Raw genomic sequence first — 24,348 nt, forward strand, 5'->3', positions numbered from 1 at the left:
ACGTGTAAGGCTTCGGGGCATGACCCCTGCCCTGCTGCCCGTCCGCAACACACACAGACTCACACAGACACACGCGGACACACCCTGCAACAAAAAAAGAAGCAGTTCCCACTTGTTCCCAAACAAAGCCCGTGTTAGCCTCTTTGCATTATACATGGAGTTTGCTGGCTGCAGGTAGCTTCGCCGGGGCCTACTTCTTTGAGAGGGCTTATGGAGCCCCTCGCAGCCTGGCTGCCTGGCCGCTGGCCGTGTTGTCGTGGGAGCTTCCCCGGATCCTTTTTGGAGCCCTCCGTGGGGCCCACCTTGACCTTATCTACAAGATGGACTGTGCACACAGTAGTTCAGCGTGCTTAGTCAGTACACGCGCACTTCACCGCAGCGTCCTCGACCCTCCGGCGTTGCCAGACAGAGAACTTCTCCGACACGCAGGCTTCCGACCCGGAGTGGGCATTGAAAGCCCTGCTTAGCCCGTCGGGTCCTCCCGACGAAAGCCGGCCGACCTCTCGTCGCTCCGTCTCTCTCGCACCCGAGCGCCTTTCCGGAAGGGTGCGAGGGAGACAGAGCGACAGACGGCCCGGGCGATTACCTCAAAGCGTCCAGCGACGGGCCTTTCTTTGTGGCGGCCAGCGTTTCTGGAGGCGCGGTGCACTTGCGCTGGACCGGCGGCCGGTCGAGCGGGGGAGGGAGAGAGAGGGGCAGGGAGGGAGTGAGAGGGAGGGGCGGGGTGTGGACCGCGGTGGGAGGGACGCTGCAGCCGGCCGCGGCGAGGCGGGCAAGGCGGCGACGCCGCAGCAGCACAGCCAGTCAACCTGCCATCCCCTCGACGCCCGGACGTGTCCTGGAAGCGCCGCGACGCCGGCGTCGTCCCGTCTCGCGCACGCGCGTGTGTGTGTCACCAAGTGTGTGTGAGTGTGTGTGCGTGTGCCCGTGTGAAATGCAAGTGCCCAGTGTCAGTGTGTGAGTGCCAAGTGAATAACAGCGAAGTGAACATGTTGGGTTCGAGCAAGGTGAGTGTTCGTGTCAGTGCTTTCAGAGGACCGACTCAGCGGACGGACAGCCGTGCATCCGGACTGCATTGCCACTTAAATTTAAAAAATAAAAAAATGAGAAATTTTAGAAAACTTTGGGCAGTGGTTTCTTGGCGGGCCACGCTTCAAATTTTAAAAAAAGGAAAATGTGGTGCGTGCTGACGCAGGCCTGCATCACACGCACGCCGGTAGACTCACCGATTCCGTCGTCGCTGTCTCTCTCGCACTCGTGGGGCGCGTCGTTTGGGTGCGAGAGAGACAGAGCGTCTTGGGGCCTTTGGGCTGAGCCGGCGGCTGTGCCGGGGATCCTCTTCCCGAGGGAATAAACACGATCCACGCGTGCTTCCCATCATAACGCGCGCCATTCATTGTGGCGTGGGAGCGACCGGGCGCCGGCTGGCGGTCGGCTGGCCGTCGGCTTGCCGTCGGCGGGGAGGCAGCATCTCTGTACCCCTCGACACTGTAGCACGCGCGGGAGGCGAGGCATCGCCCGCCGCTCCAATCCCACCAAAAAACAAAAAAAAGGAAAACACTTTTCTTTTCACGGTTGGGCGTGTTTATTGAAATCGGGGCCTCCCGCGCGTTGAGCTACTTTCTTTTGAACGTGCGCGCCGCTTTTGCGCCTGGTGAATGTTTTTCCTTAATTTTTACAACGGTGAGGGGGATTCCAAAATCACCACCAACCTGTTGAGAATTGTGTGCGCGTAATACCAGTAGACCAGTACACAATTTTGGGCCAAACTCTACAAAAAATAATTGTTTTAAATTTTTTCTTTTTAAAGAGGGATAAAAAAGTTCATTCCACGACTAACGCATAGTCACAGACCCAAGTGTGAGCGCTAGCTTCTGCTTACATAAAAAGAGGAAGACCAGCAAATTAAATAGCCTAGGCGATATAATATTGTTTCCTCACTTCACACAAAAAAGAGGAACTCTTCCTGTGAACTAACAACAGTCTGTCTCGCCCTGCTGATTCCGTACTATCTTTTTCCACCCACCGCAACACACACACACACACACACACACACACACACACACACACACACACACACACACACACAACGGTTATGAGTGCAGTGCTGCACCGTTTCCTCGTGCATTCCCGCCCCAGCCAATGGGCACAGCCTCTGCGGTCGACCGACCGGTCCGCATTGCAGTGCATCGGATTACAATTACAATGACAACGAGTTGCACAATTCGTTCAAGTTATGCGCCGAGGGGCGAAATAACCGATAGCGGGAGCCGCACAGGGTTGCAGTGCGTTGCGTTGTTGCAGTGTAGCGGTTGCGCAACGCGGCGCCGAATCGGGGTGCGTTCGCGCGATGCGCCGCCCAGCCCAATTGACCCGGAACGACCACGGAGGGGCAATCGGGGCGCGTTCACGAACGCAGCCGGCTGACGCGCCGCCGCGCCGCCGCTCGTATGTCGCTGTCATGCGCATCTAATGGCGCTACCGCCGGCGAGGTGCATCAACCACACCGCGAAAAAAGTACAGTACAGTCGCGCGAATCCGCGAGCAACGGCGGGATAATTTACGGACTATCGCGACGACGGGGCGGGATATATACCGGCGGGATGGAACGCAGAGGCCGCGACGGGGCGGGAGGCACCGGCGGTCGGGATGGAACGCAGCTAGGCCCCGCCCGCCAGCCGCCTCGCCCGACTAGACCGTCTAGACGGGCAAGAACGGCACAACACTGTACGCGGGGAGGCGACACGTCGTAAAAGGGTGAAACGCTGACTGCGGTAGTGCGGGGCAGTGCCGGGCAGTGCCGGGCACCTGTTGATTTATCTGTGTAAGCGACTGGGAGGCACGTTGCGTTCCGAGACCGCCGCACCGCCTTCCAGCTCGCGGCAAAAGCGGCGGCGAGAGGTTATGAATGGGCCGCGCTCTGATACCAGAAGGCTTTGACTCTCATGCGGCTGCATTTTGTCACATCGATGCTTTGCGCAAACAGATTTATTTCACGATTGTTTACCATAAACAAGTTGTACTTTGATCACGTTCCAGAAATCCCCGTCCTGGGGCGGGCTGTCAGTGTACACGCCGTAGAGCCGCCGGCGCTGCGCTGCTCGGCAAACAAATGAACTCGTAAAGGGAGTCGCTCGTAAACGCAACGCGCAGCGCGCACCGGGGCCCTGAAGCGCACTGATGCACTGTAGCGAACCGGCTGTGGGGCGCGAGCCGCGTGCGTTCCTCGAATCATCAATGTAGTCAAATTTTAATCGCGCTGGTGCTTCCTTTGGCAGCGAACCACAGGTCTGTGCGGTGTGTGTGTGTGTGTGTGTGCACACACGTGTGTGGGTGAGAGAGAGGGGGAGGCGCCGCGGGACGTCGAGACGAGCCCACCGCCGCGCGGGGGAGCCAGGAGGGGCAGCCAGGAGGGGCAGCCAGGAGGGGCAGCCGGGGGGCAGCCCAGGCTGCTCTTGTAGTAAATTGAGCTGTCATATGTTTCCCTGGAAAAGCGCGGCGTGCGACGCGCGCGGCTCTTTGAGGGGTTTGAATTCTTGGCGTCGAGCAGAATTAGTTTTCTCTTGCAGAGAAACCCGTCCCGTTGGCGACGGCAGCGGGCCGATGCCGAGTCGCTCCGTCTCTCTCGCTCTCGTGGGGCAGCCCGTCAGAGCGAGAGAGACAGAGTGGCCACGACGGCGCGGCTCGGCCGGCACACTGGCACCGCTAGCACGGCGGGCAGTACCCGGCCAGAAAGCCCAAGCGTGCCCTGGCCTGCCTCGGCGTGCCCCGCAGAGCGAATCAATCAGCTATCTCAATTATTATTAGTTGTTGCTGTTGTGACGGTTTATGCAGCGTGTACGCCAAGGAGAATGCCTCTTGGGAACATTTGCACTGGCCACACACGGCCATGCGAGCGCTCTGAGTCCTTTCTACCATTTTGTACAATAAACCACAGTTTCTAACCCTGACCAAATTTTTCATACAATTTTGTTCTCCTGGTGCGTGCCTTCAAACGTTTAAAAATCAGTAGTGTCTTATACTTTTACTAGCTACTCTGACTACATGCTGCTCTCAGGCCTACCCATTTAGTCATGCAAAAAAGGTCACCCGCCTGACTTCAGAAAAAATACCAGTCTTGTCTTTGAGGCAGTCAATGATCCCCTCTGTTTTTTCTGCGAGTAATTTCCTTGTCGTGGCAAAATAAGCTATCGAATTAGTCGGACCAACTTTTTTTCTTTCCGCTGAAGGAAGTCTAGTTCTGTTTTTTCGCCTACTCGCTGCGTTGCTCTGCGCGCATCTCCCAGCAGCGCTCTCTCTCTCTCTCTCTCTCTCTCTCTCTCTCTCTCTCTCTCTCTCTCTCTCTCTCTCTCTGCTCTCTGCCCCTCGCAGGTGCGTAGCGCGCTGAAACGTCACGGGGGGAGCGTTTTACGGCCGACGCACGACAATGGACAATTCCCCTCTATAAACGGCGGGAATGTTTTCAGAGTATAAAGATGACAATTTACCCGCCATTCGCAAAAAGATGATAGTCTCTTTTCGAAATTTCGTTCCACCAGGAAAGTCGATTTTTGCGAACGGTGACTGCGCGGCCACAAAAGGGGGTCCGACGTGTCGTCCGGCAGCTGCAGCACGGCGCCGAGAAAGAGTCGCTCGCGCCGTCTCCGTCGCACTCACGGGGCGTCCCGGCTGGGCGCGAGAGAGACAGGGCGCGGCGTGCGGGGCACAGTGGGCCAGACGACCGGTGGAGGCGGCCCAAACTCCAGACGCGTTTTGAGCTCCAGAGTCGCTGAATGAGACTCGAACCGAACGTGTGACCCCACCAATGGATTGCTCTCCGAACGAGCAATCCATTGGTGGGGTCACACGTTCGGTTCGAGTCCCAGTTAGCGACTCTGGAGCTCAAAACGCGCCTAGAGTTTCGGCCGCCTCCACCGGTCGTCTGGCCCACTGTGCGGGAGGACGGCGCGCCACGCCGCGAAGACCCGCCAGGAAAGTTTCCGCACGCCGATTTTCACGATCTATCGACCACGGCGCGGACCGAGCTGGCGGTGCTGGCGGCGCTGGCGGTGTTGGCAGTGTGGGCTGCGGTCCGATCCCTTTGTTTAGGGATCGCAAATCGAGCGCGGGGATCTCGGGAAAGGGAGGCAAGGGAGGCGGCGCGGCAGCGACACGAGGACAGGCCGCAGGGAGCGCCGTGCCGCCGTGCGTTGGCGCGGAACGCTCGCCGGGAACACCGGGATGCCCTTCTCTTCCCTCGCACACACTGCAAAAACACGTCGCCAAATTTTGCGCTGCCTTCGACTATCTCGGACAACGATGCCACCTTTCCTATGTGAAATAGACGTGCTGAAAATGACGACCTCTTGAGTGGTGGGCGTGGCGCAAATGAAGAGCTAAATCGAACAGTAAAACGGAAGTAAACTCTCGAGTTTTACAGCGGCATCGCGCGAGAGAGCTGCGGGGCGGAGGCTCGAATCGAACCGTGTCGATCCTATCGAAGTGAACTTACAGTGTCCTCTCTGCTTGCAGCTCCTCGTCCTGCTGGTGGCGACGGCCAGCTGCCTCGCCAAGCCGCCGCCAGGGTTCGCCCCGGAGCGCGATAAGGTAAGAAAGGACCGCACAGTGGGCCAGAAGACCGGTGGAGGCGGCCAAAACTCTAACGCATTTTGAGCTCCTGAGTCGCTAAACAGGACCCGAACCGAATGTGTGACCCCACCAATGGATTCCTCGTTCGGATAGCAATCCGTTGGTGGGGTCACACGTTCGGTTCAAGTCCTGCTTAGCGACTCTGGAGCTCAAAATGCGTCTAGAGTTTTGGCCGCTTCGGGCTGGACACTCATCTCCTCCTTCTTCTTCTCCTTCTCGGAGGCGCCGAGTGAAGTAACGTTTACCGTCACGAGCTCTGCTTAAAGTAAGCCGGCGGTTGTGGTAATGGAATTACTTTTCGAAATAATTGAAGTCATGCCCTTTGCTGGACGTTGGCGTGTCGCATTCACAGCGGTCATCCGCCACAATCTGGAGCAGCGTTTCGCAAAGCGGCCACCACCTGGATGGCTGGGACGAGCGGACGGGCGGACAGGCAGACAGGCTGGTTGCACAGCAGTGGAGCGCCTGCAGCCAGCGGGGTGGGCCGCCCCGCCGAACACGGCAGTGTAGCGGGCTTGCCTGCTAACCGGGCGCCCCGCCCACAGAAAGGCAGACAGTTGCTTTTTCTCTCCCTCTATCTCTGGCTGGGATCGAGCGCTAAACCGCACCGCTTTGCCGGGCTTGGCCGGGCTTGGCCGTCCACCAATCAGGCGCGACGCCTGGACGCGTGCCGCTCGGTTTTTGCCGCGCTGTGCCTCCACTGTTCCCGTCTCGCTCCGTCTCGCTCCCCGCCCGGCCCCGTCGTGTTGCTGTCTCTCTCTCTCGGCGGATGGCGCCGATGGCTTCGTTCCGCCGAATAAATCTACTCCCTGTTTGCTGGCAGCGCTCTGTCTCTCTCGCACTCGTGCGGCGCGCCGCAGGCGTGCGAGAGGGACAGAGCGACTCCACGGACTGACTCGCTCTGCAGCCTGGCCCGGCCGACTGCTGACCTATCCCAAGGGGCCGGCTCTGGTTTCCCTCCCGTAAATTTGGCCCGAATCAGTCCGACAGAACAAAGCTATTCATCAGGCAAAGCGGCCCAAGCGGGTGCCGTTTTAATAACCGGGGCCTTGTTGATGGCGGGCAGCGCGGGCAGCCCAATGCGTTTCCTCGCGGCGGGAAAAGTCCCTGCGGTCCGAGCTTCGGCGGGGCCACTGGCTGGGGGACTCGCTGGCGGCGGCGTGGCACAGTGGGCCAGAAGACCGGTGGAGGCGGCCCGAACTCTAGACGCGTTTCGAGCTCCAGAGTCGCTAAATGGGGCTCGAACCGAACGTGTGACCCCACCAATGGATTCCTCGTTCGGAGACCAATCCATTGGTGGGGTCACACGTGCGGTTCGAGTCCTATTTAGCGACTCTGGAGCTCAAAACGCGTCCAGAAGTTGGGCCGCCCCACCGGTCCTCTGGCCCACTGTGCGGACGGGCCGCGGGGCCATGCCTCCCAGGCGCCGCGCCGCCGCTACCGGCTGCAGCGCCATGCCGCCAGGAACCCGTTTTTCGAGCCCCAATTTTCTCGTGTGTTTCCCGGCGCCGAAATGAACCTATCGAAAAAGTGACAAAGTCAATCTCGAGTTGAACCGCGAAGGGGCGGGACGCGTCGGCCCCGTCCCGCGCGTCGTGTTCGGTTATCTCCCTGCCTCCTCCGCGGGGCCGCGGCGGCGCGGGCGTGTCGGGGCGTACGTCAACGCGTGCGGGGGACGCGTGCTTTCCCCGCGGGTCACCGCCAGCGCACCGTCAGGGCACCGCCGTGGGGAAATGAAGGAGCACTGTCTAAACGACAACGTTCGCGCCAAAAAATCAAGGAGATTAAAAATCAAATCGAGCCAAAGTAATGCAAAAAGTGCCTCGGTGATTAATGAGGGGGCTAATGAGCGCGTGGTGCTGGAAAGGCGGCAGGTCGATGACGTGCGGCCGGGCCGGCCGAGCGGGGACGGCGGTGACCTGGCGTTGACGCGCTGCGCTGCCTTCGCCGTGGCCGCCGAGGCCGACTTGACGGACTCGTATCGCCGGCCGGCCCCCTGCAGCGGCGAGGCGCGGCACCGCACCGGTACAGGTGTTGTTTGGAAAGTGAAAGGGCTGCCAGGACGGTCATTGGAAGGGAAGGGAGCCCTGAGGACCAACGACCTCCATGCAGGGTCCGGCCTTGGCGGGGGGCGGGGCCGCGGGGGCCGCGGGGGCCGCGGTTACGTGAGAGCCGGTACTGCCGGCGGCGCGGTGGCGGGCCACGGCGGGCCACGGCGGCGGGGCCTATCTCAACATGCAGCAAACAAATGAGTGCGGGCCGACGGCACCAGGGCCTGCTTGACGGCCTGCTCGGTGGCGGTGAAAATCCGGGCGCCGTCGCAAAAATAAACTAGTCCTCTGAACCGGAAGGAGAGGCCCAAGGCGTCGGAGTGGACGGAGTGGACGGGGTTTACGAGGGACGTCTCGTCGAAGACCACGGCGCCGAGACACCGGTAGCGGCGTGGCGGCAGAGGATCGCGCCAGAAGAAAGAGTTCACTTCGCGTCTCAGAGCAGTGAGCGCTGCGACCGTCGTGCATGGTACAGTTCAGTTTTGAAGCGAAGTTGCCCCCCGCACCATTCGGGAGAGACAGACTGATGAAGATGTCTCCTCTCCCTGCTGGCTGGCGCTCTACCGAGCCGCCACCACCCGGTTCCGCAGCCAATCAGCGCGCGTTCTGGTCCAGGGAGTCCCCCGCGTGCTTCGGGCAGCAGACCCAAAAGGCGCCAAGACTCGCCGTCTTTTGTCTCCGGCTGCGGCCGCGGCGGGCCGGCTCAGTAGGCAGGGAAGAAGGACTCCTCTCGGCGCCACTCTTCCAAATGACAGGAAATCCTCACTTCGCCTCGCCGCGTCTAGGCGATGCACCGACAAAAAGAAGTTTTGGAGTCTTTCCTTTTTAACGCCGGAACAGGTTGTTTTCGTCATTCATTCATTCATTCATTCATTCATTCATTCATTCATTCATTCATTCATTCATTCATTCATTCATTCATTCATTCATTCATTCATTCATTCATTCATTCATTCATTCATTCATTCATTCATTCATTCATTCGTACATTCATTCATTCATTCATTCATTCATTCATTCATGGCCGCCTCGTTCGTTCGCGCCTCGGTTCATTCGTCCTAATCATGCTCACGCCGTGCGCGCGGGCCGCGCGGGCCGCGTGGTCGGCGGGGCGGTCTCTGCGGCCGTGGGAGTCCTCTCCGTTTCCGTGCGAGCGTGGCGCTCCGCTCCGCTCCGCATAGTTCTCGCGGCGTGTCTGCAGAATCGGACGGCGTCCGCCGAAATGGCCGCCCGGGGCGGTGCGGCGCCAAAGCCGGCGCCGACTTGGCGAGCGCGTGTTCCGAAAACATGCAAATCTGCGAAAAATTCACGCGGTGCGCCAGTCTGCGGATAGGCAGGGCTTTCTCTCGGAACCGGAACGAGCCAGGGGCGTCCAGGGGTCGAAACGTCACAGTGGAGCGGCCCGAAGAGGTGGCCGAAGTGGCCCCGAAGGGCCCCGAAGGACAGACAAAGGTTACAGTGCTGCACTGAAAAAAATTTTCAATAGAATTTACTGTCATGATAATAAATTTTACTGAACGGCTCAGTGAATTTTCGACGTGAAGACCTGCCAATAGATTCTACTGAACAGGCCGCTCAGTGCATCCTACTGGTCCGTTCAGTAAATCGCATCGACCCGTTCAGTGGACGCTACTGGCGCGTTCAGTAGATCGCACTGCTCCGGTGTAGTACAATGTACTGGTCTGTTCAGTAGATTGCATTGCCCAGCAAAAGTATTTTGCCCCCAACGCCTCGTCTATCGCAACCCCCACCCCCCGCTCATCGCACCGTCTCCGCCGTACCCCTCTGCCTCTCACTTCAGTCGTATGACTTGCCACACTGTGATGGCAGCGACCCAGAGTTGAACCCGGGCCACCCGATCACAGCGCAACCGCCGTACCACTCGGCCATGCCTGCGCGTTGAGGACCCTGCCTCCAGAGACGGTACACGTGCACATCTGCGTCTGAGCGGCCCCGGCCAGTGCGCCTCCAGAGAAGCAGGGGTGGGGGAAGCGTGCGGGTGGAGCCAGGGCCCCATCGGGGGTGAGGAGGCAAGTGGTGGGGAGCGCGACGGAACAGCGCTTTGTACGAGGGGGAAACGACTTCGGTTATCCGATGTACAGCAAATTGGTTATCCGCTATCCGGATAACCAGAAATTTCGAAGTAATCCGGGGAAATTCTGAGGTAATCCGGGGTAATCCGGGGAAATTCGAAGGTAATCTGGGGTAATCCGGCGCAATCCAATTGTAATCCTGGAAATTTTTCGATGTAATCCGGAGGTAATCCGCGGGTTATCCGGAGTTATCCCTATCCGATGTACACAAAATTTCTCAGTCGTTTCCCCCTCGGCTTTGTAGCGTCCACTGGACTGCAATAGCATTTACTGAACGGCGCTTACTGAGCCGCTCAGTAAAATATATCAAACCTCGTTTCGTAGCAGTCACTGCGCGAGCAGTACATTCTATTGAAATGAGCCTTACTGAACGCGTTCAGTAAAATACATTGAGCCACTTTTTTCAGTGTGGCTCATCCCGCACAGTGGGCCAGAAGGCCGGTGGAGGCGGCCAAAACTCTAGACGCGTTTTGAGCTGCAGAGTCACCAAATGGGACTCGAACCGAACGTGTGACCCCACCAATGGATTCCTCGTTCGGAGAGCAATCCATTGGTGGGGTCACACGTTCGGTTCGAGTCCCATTTAGCGACTCCAGAGCTCAAGACGCATCTAGAGTTTTGACCGCCTCCACCGGTCTTCTGGCCCACTGTGTCCCGCTGCGATGCAGTCCTCGGCCCACGGTGATCGGCCCAGCCGTTCCGAAGCGTCTTTCTGTCTCTCTCGCACCCCTGAGGCTCAGCCCGTGAGTGCGACAGAGACGGAGCGACGGATCGTCTCCCCGTCCACTCCGGCGCACCCTGTCCGCTTTCTTCGATCCGCGCCACTCCCTTCCTCATTGCACTGCTTTCATGGCCACCGCCGTAGAGCACGTCTAATACGATCTTCGCACACTGCCAAAAATATGCTCCCAAGTCGTCGAAAAATCTTACCACTCTGGTAAGCGGACGCGTAAATTAGTTAATGCAAGTTGACTTGATTTGGCTGCATTGACAGCGCAATTTGAATGTGAATTCCCCGAAAAGGTGAGGTTAACACAGCGATGAGTATCGGAACGAAAAACTGGGCAGCGCGTCGGTGGGCCCGGCCCGAAGACGGCGTGCGATAGGTGACTAATAACGGAGCCCTCGGCGACCGATATGAGAAATCGCCGAGTCAGACTGCAGGCACTCCACTATGACGCTGCAGTGCTTAGCCCATTGCAGCGGCAGACGTGAGTGAAAAGCAGCATTGTGGGGCCGCCGGTTGTTTCTTGCCGTAATATCGATTACCATCACGCGGGCCGCGGGTGGGAAGTCAGCCGCGTCAGCCGCGGTTGGGATCCAAGGTGGAAATAAAAAATAAGGTCCCTATGTCTCTGTGCCAGCACTAGCGCGACTCTGTGCGGGCCCAACTCCGGGACGCCCCATGAGTGCGAGAGAGACAGGGAGAGACAGGGACGACTCTGAGGCTGGCTGCCCCTGCTTCTTGGCACGCCGGCCCGTGCGGCCGGTGGCGCCGGCAGGCACTTACTGCACTTACTTTCGCCCGTTTGACATGGATCGGGAGGGCCGAGCCGTCGTGTCGCGGACGCCGGGGACGACGGCGACGACCGGGAGGACGCGCGACCACACGACGACGGCCTGCTTCGCCTCCATCGGCACTGATTATAGGCATTACGGGGCAGTCTTTCGGTTTTACCATCGGTTTTCTTCCTCCAGGAACGCTGTGGCGGCGTCCGTGTGGGCGGCAGGGGTCCTCGAACTCGTCGTGATCGACGTGGTGGTGGTGGCCGGGAGGGCACGCCGTCCCGGACGCAGCCAGCGCCCCCCCTGTGGCGGGGCTTAGTGCACTAATTTCCTGGTGTGCCATCCCAGGCGAGCTGGTGCAGGCCGAGCCGCAGGCCGTGGCGCGGGCCGCGCCGTAGCGCGCGAGAGTGACTGTAATGGAGAGGACACGTGAGCGAGGTGGCCCGAGATGGCTCGCCTGGTTATGAGGTATCGAAATGACTCGCAGGGCCCCGCCCACGCCGCCCTGCCCGCCCCGCCGCCACCTCGCGCCCAAGAAGGCGAAATGGTCTGGCGTGTGATTTACGAGCTTCGGATCGCATTCCGATTCACATCCGCCTTTGACTGCCTTTTGGGTTTCCTTGGTTTCCTTTGGGCTCAGACGCACCCGCCGCCCAAAGTCAGCACAAAACAGCGTTTTTACTCACCTGGCTACATTTCGATCAACTTTGCCGCGCTACAGCTCACGGCTTTTGCAAATTTCGCTCCCTCCCTCCGCCCTCTCTCTCTCTCTCTCTCTCTCTCTCCCTCCCTCTCTCTCTCTCTCTCTCTCTCTCTCTCTCTCTCTCTCTCTCTCTCTCTCTCTACCGACGTGGCGACTCGCTCCTCTCCTCGGCTTGCATCGGCGACGCAACCGAGCCAAGCAGGGGACCGGGGGACCCCGAGCCATCGGGTGTATGTACAGTATTTGAACTTTCTCACCACTCGACTTTCCCTCTCCGTGTGATTGTTTGAGTACGCAAGGCAAGGACGCACACCACCGGCCGTTCGGGCGGCTCGTTCGGCAGGCCCGCGCCACCTCGGCGACGTCCTTGCCCCCCCTTTCCTTATCCTTTTCAGCCACACACACACACACACACACACACACACACACACACACACACACACACACACACACACACACACACACACACACACTTCCCGGCTCGCGGTAACGTTTTGGGAGAAAGACGCGGTGAAGAGCACATCCTCTTGGCGTCAATTAGCCCCCGGCTTTTTCTAACGTCTCTTTCGCGTTTCGTTTCGATGTGGCCGCAGAAGAGAAAGACGCCGAAAGGAAAGAAAGAGGAGGCCGGAAAGCGGGAAGGCTGCAGGCGGCGGCGGGGTCGAGGGTCGCCACCGCCAAACCGCCAGCCCCGCCCGTCGGTACGTCTGCGTCGCACAGTGGGCCAGAAGACCGGTGGAGGTGGACAAAAATCTCGACGCGTTTTGAGCTCCAGGGTCGCTAAGTGGGACTCGAGCCGAACGTGTGACCCCACCAATGGATTCCTCGTTCGGAGAGCAATCCATTGGTGGGGTCACACGTTCGGTTCGAGTCCCATTTAGCGACTCTGGAGCTCAAAACGCGTCGTCACGTAGTCCGCGTGCATAGACGCAGGGTTTGCGTCACAATGTGTCGCCGATTGCTCGCAGCCAATGCACAGTTTGCTTTCTCCCCTTTTACCTCCGCCTGACGCAGAGCTCGGCCGTGCCCACGACGGGAGCATCGAGACAGCAACAACAAGGACCACCGGGCTGTTGTTGTTGCTTTTGTCGCCACCATGAGGTATTACGTGTGTGTGTCGGTAAACCCACTTAGCGTGCCGGCGCAGGACCACAACGGTTTAACGGGAGTTACGTGCCGCGCGGCGTCCCGCGGGGATAAGTCGAGGAAGAGAGAGAGAAGAACAATTAGAGACCAGCGGCAGAAAGCCCCTGCGAAATCGGGGATAGGCAACCCAACGGCAGCGAGCGCACCGCTGTCAGCGGGCTACCCCTCCCTCTCTCTCTCGCTTCGCGGAATTCGGGCGACGCTGGTCGCGGTAGGCGGTCGCGTGGCTGCGCTGCCGTTGCTGCCAACCCAACATGGGCATTGGCTTTGCGGGCAGACGCCGCGGCCGCCGCGGCCTGCCTCATTTCCATGTTGGTAAGTTGGTACGCCGCGTTCCTACACTGCGCCAAGTCGCGCGCCAAACACGGACGCCAAGCAGAGCGGCGTCTCGGCTCGCGCCGCTGCGAAGATGACGGTTTCGCGAAGGTTTGGAGTGCTTTCCCAGCCCTTTGCTCCGTCCACGTTGGACAGTGGGTCAGCAGAACGGCGGTGGCGGCGAAAAATGTAGACGTGTTTTGAGCTCCAGGGAAGCTAATAAGCCTCGAACCGAGCGTGTGACCCCATCAATGGATTGCTCTCCGAACGAGGAATCCATTGGTGGAGTCGCACGTTCGGTTCGAGTCATATCCATGGTCGCCTCCATCGGCCGGGGTGTGTCCTCGCGGCCGGCAGCCCGAAGGCAGCCCGAAGGCAGCCCGACGGCACGCCGGCGTCGCATCGGGGGCACAATACCAGTAGTACAGGACAGGCGAGCTTTCTATCGGGCGGCTCAGCCCGTTGTTCTGATGTGCCCCCGGGCCAGCCGACAGCCAGTCGACAGCCAGGCAGTGGCGGGCACGGCCAGGCACGGTGACAGGCAGCGGCGTAGTGACAAGCCCCCAAGGTACGCCCCCCGGCGGGCCCCGCGGGGAGGGAGGGGGCCCCGTCCCTGCTTCTATTGACATGCAGACCCATTCTGCTTGCGGCCTACCTCCAAGATGAGGCGAGAAGGTCCCCGCATCTTTCACTTTCCCCCCTCGACACAAAGACACGCACACACACGTGCACTAGCACACACAGTCCCAAACAAACATGTGCCGGCCGCTCTTTTGCGCGGGACTGACGGAAAATTCGCGCGCTGCGTCGAACGGGACTTACGCAAGACGCGCCGTAAGGCACACACACACTCTCGCCCCGACCAGCCCCAGTTCGTCCTCGCGGTATTTTGGCCATAACTCGGCCGGACCGGGCCGGACGACAACAAGGAGAGCGGCAAGGCCAGGCAAGGCGCGCATGCCTCCGCGGCAATAATTCGTTAAGTGGTTTTGACAGCGTTGCGTAAGCGCTGGCGGCCGGCCGGCTGGTCCGGCTGGTCCTGTCCCGCCGGGCTGGCTGCTCGGGCTGGCCGGCGGCGCGTCTGTCCGGCCCGCCGCGCACTTCCGGACTCTCCTTTGGCAACGATACGTTGTGCCTATGGATTTCCTTTCCGTCTGTCGGTCTGTCTGTGTGTATCAGTCCGCCTGGTTCGCCTCCAAGCAGGAAACCTTTCACCGCACACCCGCCGTCAGCCATGCCGGGCCATTCTGGGTATCGCAGCGTCGTAGGCTAGTCGCAGGCAACCCCGGTAACGTGTGCGCTAACCAAACCGGGCGCGAGTGGCATGGGCCTGTGCATACTACTGACGGGGCAAGGCCGGCTGGCCAGGCCATTCGGAACCATTCGGAAATTCAAGCGGCTTCACTGGCTGAACACAAAATCTGGGCTCTGCTCTCCAGAAGATGCTCAGCAAGCAAGGCAGCGAGTAGAAGGCGCTGATTATCTCGCCTGGCTGTCATGTCGCCTCCATTTCGACGCGGCGGTGACACGACGGTGGCGCCACCTGTCGTCCGCCACACGCACTCGGACTGGATGGCCGACAAACGCAACCTGACGTTCGCGAGAGAAGCCACGTGATGGCCACTAGCGGAGACGCACGTTTCAAAAACAATTCTTAAAATAAAACGGAAAAAGAGAAAATTAAAACCGTCTTCAGTAAGTGACAAGGAATCGGCAGCCTTCCGTTTTGTAATCACGATGTACGACTGACGGTGGTTTGAATCGATTTGAATGCTAATTAATGCTGACAATTAATTTAACCCGTCCCTTGACTTTAATGTATGCGCGACGCGTGCTGCGTGTCTCGCGAATACATTACGGGCATCGACTCCAGCAGCGCCGCGTCTGTCTCCCTCGCACTCGGGGCGCCCTCCGCAGGGGAGCGAGAGAGACTCGATACGCAAACTTGCTTCTCGTGGAATTGAGTTTGAAAAATTGGACTTTTGGCTTTATCGGTCAACAAGTTTTTGTGTTGTTTTTTGTAGTGCATGGCGTAGCAGAGCAGGCAGTGTCGTGGTTGTACCGCGGCCTCTAGCGAGCCGGCAGTAGCCAGTGTGTTGAACAGAATCACGTGTGTTGTTGTCCTCCGGAGCGAGCAGCAGCGCTTGTTCTGCACTCCTGAGAGTGAGGGGGAGGGGGGAGCCCCGAGGGCCCTGCGCTTACATAGTGATTCTGATTCGTTCCCGGCGCGGCCAGCCAGCGCGGCCGCCCAGAGCCACTCGCGCCTCGGAGGCTGAAGGCGACGCCATCCTTGTCGCGCCGGCCACGTGCGACAGAGACAGGGCGCAGACCAGACATGCCGTGTCACGCCGTGTCGCCAGGTACCACAGCCAGCTCACAGATTCACCGTACACTTTCAAAAAAGTTGTTTCATTTTGTTTCAAGTGTGTTCGGTGAGTCGATTTTTTAAAATCTAAAATGACTGGATGAGGCGTTTTTAACAAACACACAAAATGGTGATGAAGGCGATCAGATACCGCCCTAAGATCCGCACCGTGACCTACATGGACTTGGTCTTCTGCAAGAGCGCCGGCAGCAGAACATTTAATGATTAGTTTTGCTTTATTTGGGCCCTTTTTCGCAGCGTACAGTCTGGTCCTTGATTCCCCTGCGTTTAAAACTAAAACGACCCTCGGTCGCAAGAAAGCACTTCCACGTCGACGCCTCAATTAGTAAAAACGACCTCGGCTCGCGGCACTGCCAGGCCCTGCCAAGCAATGGCAAGCAATGCCGGCCAATGCAAGTAAAGTGCAGGGCGTATAACTTACGGATTCCCGCCAGAGTGGCGTCGCATTCCGCGATGCCGCCACGCCGCACTCTGTAGCTTTCTCGCAAAAGCGGGAAAACGACGCCGGTCCCCTCCCCTCGTCCCTCGTGCTCTTCTTGCTCTTCTTCGCCTCTCCTTTTCGTCACTGCGTCTCTCCGCGCACGTGTACCAAAAAAAAATGGAAAAATAAGTGCACGCAGTTTTTTTTTCACCAGTTTGTCGGCAGTGTCGGTTTACCGAATGCGATAAAATGCGGAGCGATGGAACGTTGATGGCTGTGCACCGCAGTGTAAACGCAGGGCATTGTCTCAGTCAAAGGGCAGCAATCGGGCATCCTCGGGGCAGGCAGTGCCTCAGGCTATGCCCCGAGGCAATCCGGCCACCCAGTACGGTGCAACATCGTAACCCCCACAGCGCGGCGCCAACACCAGGGTTTCACCGACGGCGCTGTTTCAAGACCACACGCGGCAACGTGAAATTCGCAAAGACTTCCGCAAAAAAAGTTCTCTGTTTATTTTTATATTTTTAACGTTGGAGGCGTATTGAGAACTGCTTTTAAAAGCAAACAGTCTCCCCAGGGAGAACAAACTGTCCAAATGATGTCAATATGACGACAAAATGAACGATTTTAGTCAAAATTTAGTCCATGTTGACGGCAAAATAACATCATTTGATGTCGTGGTGGCCAGATTTTGACTACCTGTTCTCCTTGGGCTACTTCTGTCAAGCCGAATGAAACGGCGTCCAGTTCTGAAGGGGTTTGCAGACTCAGCGGACGTCCGGCGGCCAAATCCACAAACAAAACAACGCGGTCGGCCGGCCGGCCGGAGAGGTTAAGTGACTCTGCAAAGTCAAAAGCCGGGCTCGAAAAAGAGTAACGCCTACGTATATTTATGCATGGGGAGTGAAAGTTGTTTGGATTGGCTGAGCCCGGCCGGGCGCCATCGCTTTCCCGTCCTCTACACAGCCTATTACGTACAGATACATATCGGCAACACCCCCGCCGGACCTCTGCCCGCTCTGCCACGCCCTGGTCCTCGCTCGGTCCTCGGCGCGGCGACAGCGCGAGGGCCGCCGTTCCAGCTTTTGGTGTCTTTATCTCTTCGACGGCGAGGTGTGGGCGTGTCCTGCACGCAGTCACTCACCTTCTTAATTTAATTTCCCTAGTTTTCAGTGCACAGCGCTCGTGACGCACGTTGTTGCCGAGATAGGACGCAGGTTTCATTTTCAGTAGTTGGCACTGCCGTGACGAGGGCGGCCGCCGTGCGGATGCGATCTCTTCCTACGAGGCGTGCGTCCCTTGCTCGGAGAGGCCGTGCTGGCCAAACGTGCCGGACAGGGAGAGATTAGGCTGTGCGCGGAGGTGGCCGAGCCGGGAGGCACGCTGCGACAACAACGCCGGGCAGGCCGAGCGGGGCACGGCGCGCCGCGGCGCCGCCGGACAGAGGCGGACAGTGCCGGCAGCTGCGGGCACCTGCGCGCCTTATTTGTTTGCCAGGCTATCTCTGTCTCCCTCCCTCTCTGGCCGTTCGTTTTATTGACGGGGTTGAGCGGCTTGAAAGCGATGGCACGTGACCCGTCCGCGCGGCCGGCGGCGCGGCGGTCCGGAGGTGCTAAGAGCCGCCAAGCTTCGCGGCGCTGCGCGCGCAGCACGTGACGAGCTCCATCGAGTTACACCGACTCGGATCGACTTTCTACACTATTTCCCCCAGTGTACCGCCATGCTTCTGTGTTTTGATGAGAAACTTGACGACGCTGTTGCACGCTGTTGCAGGACTCGTCCAAGTACAAGTACGAGTACTCGGTGCTGGACGGGCTGGGCGGCCACTCAGGGCGCGTCGAGAGCCGCGAGGGCCCCCACACCCTGGGCGGCTACTTCGTGAGCGTGCCGATGGGGCACAACGCCATGGGGCCCACGTCGCTGCAGCAGACGGTGAGCTTCATCACGGACAGCTGGGGCTACCACCCCATCGTGTCCTACACCACCAACCACGGCTCGGCCGTCACCACGGCCCAGTTCGCGCTGGGCGGCAAGGCGGTGGCGGCGCTGCGGCAGCAGGAGCAGGACCAACAGCAGCAACAACAGCAGCAGCAACAACAGCAGCAGCAGCAACAGCAGCAGCAGCAACAACAAGCTCAGGTGGGTTGAGTCAAAACCTAGTCTAGATCGCTCCCAATTTCAGACTTAATTCACATTTATTTTTTTTTGAGTCGGGATTTTGCGTGGACTGCCGATGGGTAGCTTCACACGGGTGACGTATCCTCGGACTCGTGTGGACTTTTCTGCGAGGTTCCGGGCCAAAGTAAATGCGATTGCTTTGTTGCAGCAGAGCGAGACAGACAGACTCTCACAGGTGAGGCGCGACACGCGACTTTGACAGCAGGGCGACACAGTATTTGACTAAAAACGAAAAGAGTTTGCAGACCAGGTAACCACCCGATGACGTCAGACTCGCATTGTTGCGTCACGCGGACGGCGGAGGCTTACGACTCAATAATTTGCCATACTCGAAAGGTATGTTTATGAAAAAGGAGCCCAGGGTGATGCATACGCGCCGCGGCACCCTCCGTGGGAAGGAAGGGAAAGCTGCCCGGCCTTGTGCCCGGCTTAGGTTAAAGATTGGCTTAAAATCAGTCCAAGTCGAACCGAGGCGACTTTAATGGACATCCCCTCCAGGGTCTGCACGGCAGCGCGTCTCCCTTCGTCGCCGTGCCCCCGCCTCCCGGCACAGCCCCAGGCCGGACAACGGAAGAGACGTTTTCTCTGAGGACAGCCATTATGGGCATATGCACCCAGCAGGAAACTGGGCCACAACTCCCAGGAATTTCATGCTTTCTTACAGTTGATTTCTTTTTTGCAGGGTAGTAGAGTGATTCCCTCTGAAATTTTGTCTCTGTCGTATCGGTTGTGTGTAAAATGCACCGCGATGTTGTTGCCGTGAATTGGGTGAAAGCGGCTGATGAATGCACGGAAGCAGTGCGAATGGTAATGGACATTGTGGGAGAGAGCCCGGCGTATCAATGAGTGGCGCGGACCTTCGAGTCTATCTCCCTCGCGCTCGGGGGGCGCCATGACGGCGTGCGAGAGAGACAGCGCGCTGGCGCCGTGCCCACGCCATGCAACGCGATGCAAGTGCGTGCCGGACAAATGTGTGAGAGTCCTCACAAGTTGGCGCCAGTGGAGTGGCAGCGGCCCCGCCCGGCCCCGCCCACCGCTAAACGAGCGAGCCGCGGTGACTTCTGTGTTAAAGGTTGCAATTAAGGCCTCGGACCGCCTTTCCCCGCCGGCTCCCTCGCGCCGTCTCTCTCGCACTCCAGGGGCGGCCCGCGGGGGCGCGAGAGAGCGACAAAGCGCGCGCTTCCACTCACAGTCAGTCGCATCGGCCGCAAGGAAACAAAAAAAAAATAATTCCGCGTTCTTCTTGACTTGGGCCCGGCCGGCGCGCCGCACTGTCGCGGTTGTCCGCATGCTGATGTCACGGAACGCATATCGGCTCGTCCGAGAAAGCGCCTCGCCGCGCCGCCGCCGTCTGAGGCCTCGGAGGCGCGCCCCGTCCGCGCCGAAGGTGCTGGCGGTCTCACTCGCACTCACACAAGGCCGCGCCTGTTATCCATCAGCCTTTAAATGACGCCGTCCTGATTAGGCTCGCTTCAATGCGACGGGCTGTGTCCGGGACTCCGGGACGACGAGCAGGTGGCGGCCGTGGCGGCCAGGGGGTGGGGGTGGGGGCGGGCCGCCTGCCCGGCCGGGAGCGGCCCGGAGCGGAGCGACTCGGCCGGAGATGGAAACTCGGAATTTTAAACTGGAACGTTGATTAATTTGCAGCCCGTCGCCGTGGTCCCCGCGGCCGTGCCGGTGGCCGTGCCGGTGGCCGTGCCAGTGGCGCTGCCAGCGTCCGAGGCGGTGGCGTCCGGGGAGCCCGGCGAGCTCGGCGTGCCCGCCACGTCGCTGCTCGCCCCCGCCGCGCCGCTGCCCACGCCGTCGGCGACGCTGCTGCCGCCCGCCCTCGCCGTCGACGGGCTGTCCGGGCCGTCGGGGCCCTCGTCGCCGACGTCCACGCCGACGCCGCCCGGGAAGGTGTTCGCCGGGCTGCTGCCTGACCTGAGCGACCTGCCCGACGTGGCCAACGACATCAGCGGGCAGCGCGGCGTGCAGGTGACGTCCTTCCTGGCGGACACCAACGCCGCGGCGCAGGGCCCCCAGGGCGCCGCCAGGGACGAGCAGGCCACGCTGCCGAACCTCAAGGCGCTCAAGGGCGCCGACTCCATCTCGGCCTACGTCATCTCGGACGCGGACGAGCGTGGCAACGGCCTGGCTGACGCCACCAGCGCCACCGGCGCCACCTCGGCCGCGCCGTCGCCGACCACGCTCAAGCCCATCGTCGTGAGCGAGCACGGCCTCCGCGTCTCGTCCACCACGCCGACGCCGCCGTACTCGTTCGGCTCGACCGTGACCGTCACGCCCGAGGCCGCGTCCGCGTCGTCGCCGTCCGCGCCGTCCGCGCCGTCCTCGCTCGGCACGACCGCGGCCGGGGGCTCGGACACGGCGTCCACGCCCACGGTGGTCATCACCCCGCGGCCGGTCGTCACCAACGGCCAGGACGCGCAGCAAGTCGCCGCCGCCTCCAACGCCTTCGAGGTGACCGACGACGGCCACCAGTACCTCGCGCCGCCGGCGTCCGCGTCCGACGACGAGCAGCACCGCGACGACGAGGATCTCCAGCAGCAGCAGCTGCAGCAGCAGCACGAGCTCAAGAAGGGCATGACCAGCCACAAGAGCAGCGCCGTGTACGAGGCGCACTACCGGACCGAGGTGGAGGTGCAGAAGTCCGTGGAGGTGCCCTCCGAGATCACGCTGGACGCCGTCAAGGTGTCGGACGACGACCACGTGCCGCAGCCCGCCGCCGTGCACGCGCCTGGCTACTACATCAGCCAGCACCAGCAGATCCTCCGGCACCAGCAACACCTCAAGGACCTGGAGGAGCAGCAGCAACAACAACAGCAACAACAACAACAGGATGAACAACGTCAACAAGATCATCAACAAGAACAAGATCAACAACAGTTGAACGACCAGCAGCACCGCGCGCGAAAGCTGCACCACCAGCAGCAGGTCCTCGAGGACCAGCAGCTGCAGCAGGACCTCCAGGACCAGCGGCACATCCAGCAGATCCAGGAGCAAACCCCCGACCTCATGCGCATTCCGCTGCAGAGCCACAACCTGCGCCTGCAGCAGGACCAACAGCTGCAAGCCGAGCAGGACCAGCAGCTTCAGCTGCAAGCGCAACAAGACCACCAGCTGCAGCTGCAAGCTCAGCAGGACCACCAGCTGCAGCTGCAGGCTCAGCAGGACCAACAGCTGCAGGCTCAGCAGGACCAACAGCTGCAGCTGCAGGTGCAACCGGGCCACGAGCAGCTCCAGGAGGACCCCCAGGACCTGGACCTGCAGCAGAGCGTGACGGACACGCAGCCGCAGCACGTGCAGCTGCTGCAGCCGCTCACGCTGCAGCTGCCCTTCCAGATGCTGCAGCAGGCGCACTTCCTGCAGCAGGCCGTGCCCGGCGTGATGCACGACGCGCTGCTGCTGCCACCGCCGCCGCAGCACCACGCCGTGCTGCAGCAGGAGCAGCAGCACCTCGAGGCCGCCGACGTGGCCCTCCCCGAGGAGAACAAGCTGCAGTTGGAGGCGCTGGTGCAGCAGATGGCCGCGGACGTGACGCGGCTGGTGCGCGTCGAGGAGAACCAGGCGCCCACCAAGCTCGTGGAGGTGGAGAAGGTGCCCGCCGCGCACACCGCGCCGCCGCCACCGCCGCCGCCAGCGAACCCCGAGCAGGTGACGAGGCTGGTGCACCTGGAGCGGCCGTACTCGCACCCCTTCATGGCCATGCAGTACCCGCCGCCGCACGGCGCGCACGGCGCGCACCACCTGCTGCCCTTCCAGCACTACATCGCGCTGCCCATCAAGGACCTGCAGCTCTCCGAGTCGCAGCAGCAGTCGCAGCAGCAGCACCCGCAGCAGCTGCACCACAAGTACAAGATCTCGCACGCCGTGTCCGAGGACGAGGTGACGGCCACGTCGCACAAGGCAGTGCCGGGCATCGACCCCGACAAGGTGGTGCACTGCGCCGAGCACGTGTTCTCCTTCCGGCCCAGCCACAGCATGTACCCCGCACACTGGAAGGGGCGGTCCTCGCGGCGCGGCGGCCCCCACCAGGGCCAGGGCCGCCACCGCGGAAACCTCCGCAAGCTGTGCATCGAGTACGGCGGCTTCAAGCCGCCGCTGGTGCCTTCCACGCCCATCAAGGAGGACGGCAAGCCCGTGCACCCCAGCAGCGACGACTAGTGCAGTGACCAAGTGGCGGAATGGACCGCTGTGAAGCCTTTGTCTGACTGTTTGACTGTTTACGTGCGGCTGCGCGGCTCGCTGGAGGAGCGACCCGCCCCGCGCGATTCCGCCAGGCTGTTACCAAGCCGCGTCCTCGCCAGACCTCCATTCCGCGTCGGGTCGTTACGCCCAGCCACTTGGAAAAGAAATGGCCGGCACCGAACCACGTGGAATGCCCAGGGTTCAAAACACGAGATTTCTATTTTTTTAAATCACAAATTTTTGTTTGTTTCTATTGACACTGGCGCGGACACGGTTTCCTGGATAGTTGCCTGTAAGAAGTAGTGAGTGCTGTGGCCGATGTGTGTATTTAATTATTCTGTTTAGCGGGTGGAAGGGGGAAGGCTCAAGGTCATAAAACAAGTACAAAGGAGTGTCGCTGTTTGGAGGTGCGCTGTCTGAGCATCCGCACGCCATGAACCTTTCACTAGAGTGTCCTTTTTTATGAGGCGGTCAGGCATTACTGAGCCTCATGCCATTTTGATCATCTGTGCGTACACTAGAGAGCCTAATGGAGATACGTAGTGCACTGCCATGAACTGGTAAAAGAATGACGAGTTTTGTTTGTTGGTTTGTTTGTATTTGTTGTTGCTTTGTGACTTGTGATATCTGTTGGTTAGTACCATACAGTTCTGTAGAAAAAAAGACTCATGTAGTTGTTGGTAGAACGTTATATTTAACATTATTCTTGTAAAAATAATTTATGAAACATACAGTATAAATTATAAAAGGAAACATATGTACATCGCGAAGTCTGACGTTCCTCTTTTGGCAAGAGAGACTGTTGTTAAATTATTTGGAGCATCTGTTTGTGCTCCGTTGTTGACATTTTTCTTTGTTATACTTTTGTAAATACATTTTGTTACGATAACGACTAGTTCGTACTTGTGTTTTCAGCAATTTAATATTTACGCCCATTCAAACGAGAGAACACATAACACACTTACGCTAAAACATCGATAACAACAAATCGCACGGGGAAAATCAAGATCACTGCTCGAGAGAAAAACGGGAGGCCCAAATTTGATTCCTGCCTACCGCATAGAAAACGACAGGCAGTTAAGTAACAGTGACTAAAGTGGATCGTAAAAGGGGGTCGTGATCTTATTATCTCCAAGACGGAGGCACAGCCAAAGCACAGCATCACAAGCGAGCTGGGTCCTTAATCTCCAACGCAGCAACTGCAACATAAACAAAACATGGTCAAATTGCGCCTTTTGGAAAAAAAGACAGATGAACAACGTTTTCGAATTTAGAAGAAGAATGACACCAGAAAATGGCTTGGAAGGAATATCTAAGCGGGCGGACAGGTACATTCCACTTGCATGAGAAGAAGAAACGGAACGGAAGAAAAGGGAACTAAAATCATTTCAGTTCGGTATTTGATCCCACGATCCCTGAGGACACACACAGCCCGCGACACGCATGAGCCCCGAGGGCGTTCCCGGGCGTTCCCCGGGCGTTCCCGGGCGTTCCGCGGGCGTTCCTCGTCGCCGCGGGCAGGCGCGACCGGTAGAAAGTACGCCATGGCGTGCGTGGCTTGGCGGCGCGGCTTGCCGGCGTGGCTCGCCATCCAATCCAATCCAGTGCGTGTAATTGCCGCCTCACCTTTCCCAGTGACCGCAGCACTGCCAGGGCACTGCCAGGGCACTGCCAGGGCACTGCCAGGGCACTGCAGCAAACCACTAATCGTTGTTCAAACAGCATAAGGATAC

At 59.5% G+C, this 24,348-nt stretch overlaps 1 protein-coding gene across 1 annotated transcript; it reads left to right on the plus strand.

Moving 5' to 3' along the window:
* The first annotated feature begins 820 nt into the window (after window positions 1–820).
* Window positions 821–22,591, plus strand: LOC117651971 (transcription factor SPT20 homolog). Its single transcript, XM_034396597.1, has 7 exons — window positions 821–1,007; window positions 5,512–5,586; window positions 18,023–18,388; window positions 20,327–20,698; window positions 20,849–21,781; window positions 21,950–22,381; window positions 22,496–22,591. The coding sequence occupies exons 1-7, from the start codon at window positions 990–992 to the stop codon at window positions 22,589–22,591; spliced, it is 2,292 nt and encodes a 763-aa protein (XP_034252488.1). The 5' UTR covers window positions 821–989.
* Window positions 22,592–24,348: the final 1,757 nt, after the last annotated feature.

The sequence above is a fragment of the Thrips palmi genome, unplaced genomic scaffold (assembly GCF_012932325.1).
Source record: "Thrips palmi isolate BJ-2018 unplaced genomic scaffold, TpBJ-2018v1 HiC_scaffold_6, whole genome shotgun sequence".
Lineage (NCBI taxonomy): Eukaryota > Metazoa > Arthropoda > Insecta > Thysanoptera > Thripidae > Thrips > Thrips palmi.

Bases quoted from the DNA above. Each gene is read 5' to 3' on its own strand.
- LOC117651971 (XM_034396597.1), top strand. The intron at 21,782-21,949 runs GCGCACTTCCTG...CTGGTGCAGCAG, and splicing joins CCTTCCAGATGCTGCAGCAG to ATGGCCGCGGACGTGACGCG. The intron at 22,382-22,495 runs GTGTTCTCCTTC...AACCTCCGCAAG, and splicing joins TGGTGCACTGCGCCGAGCAC to CTGTGCATCGAGTACGGCGG.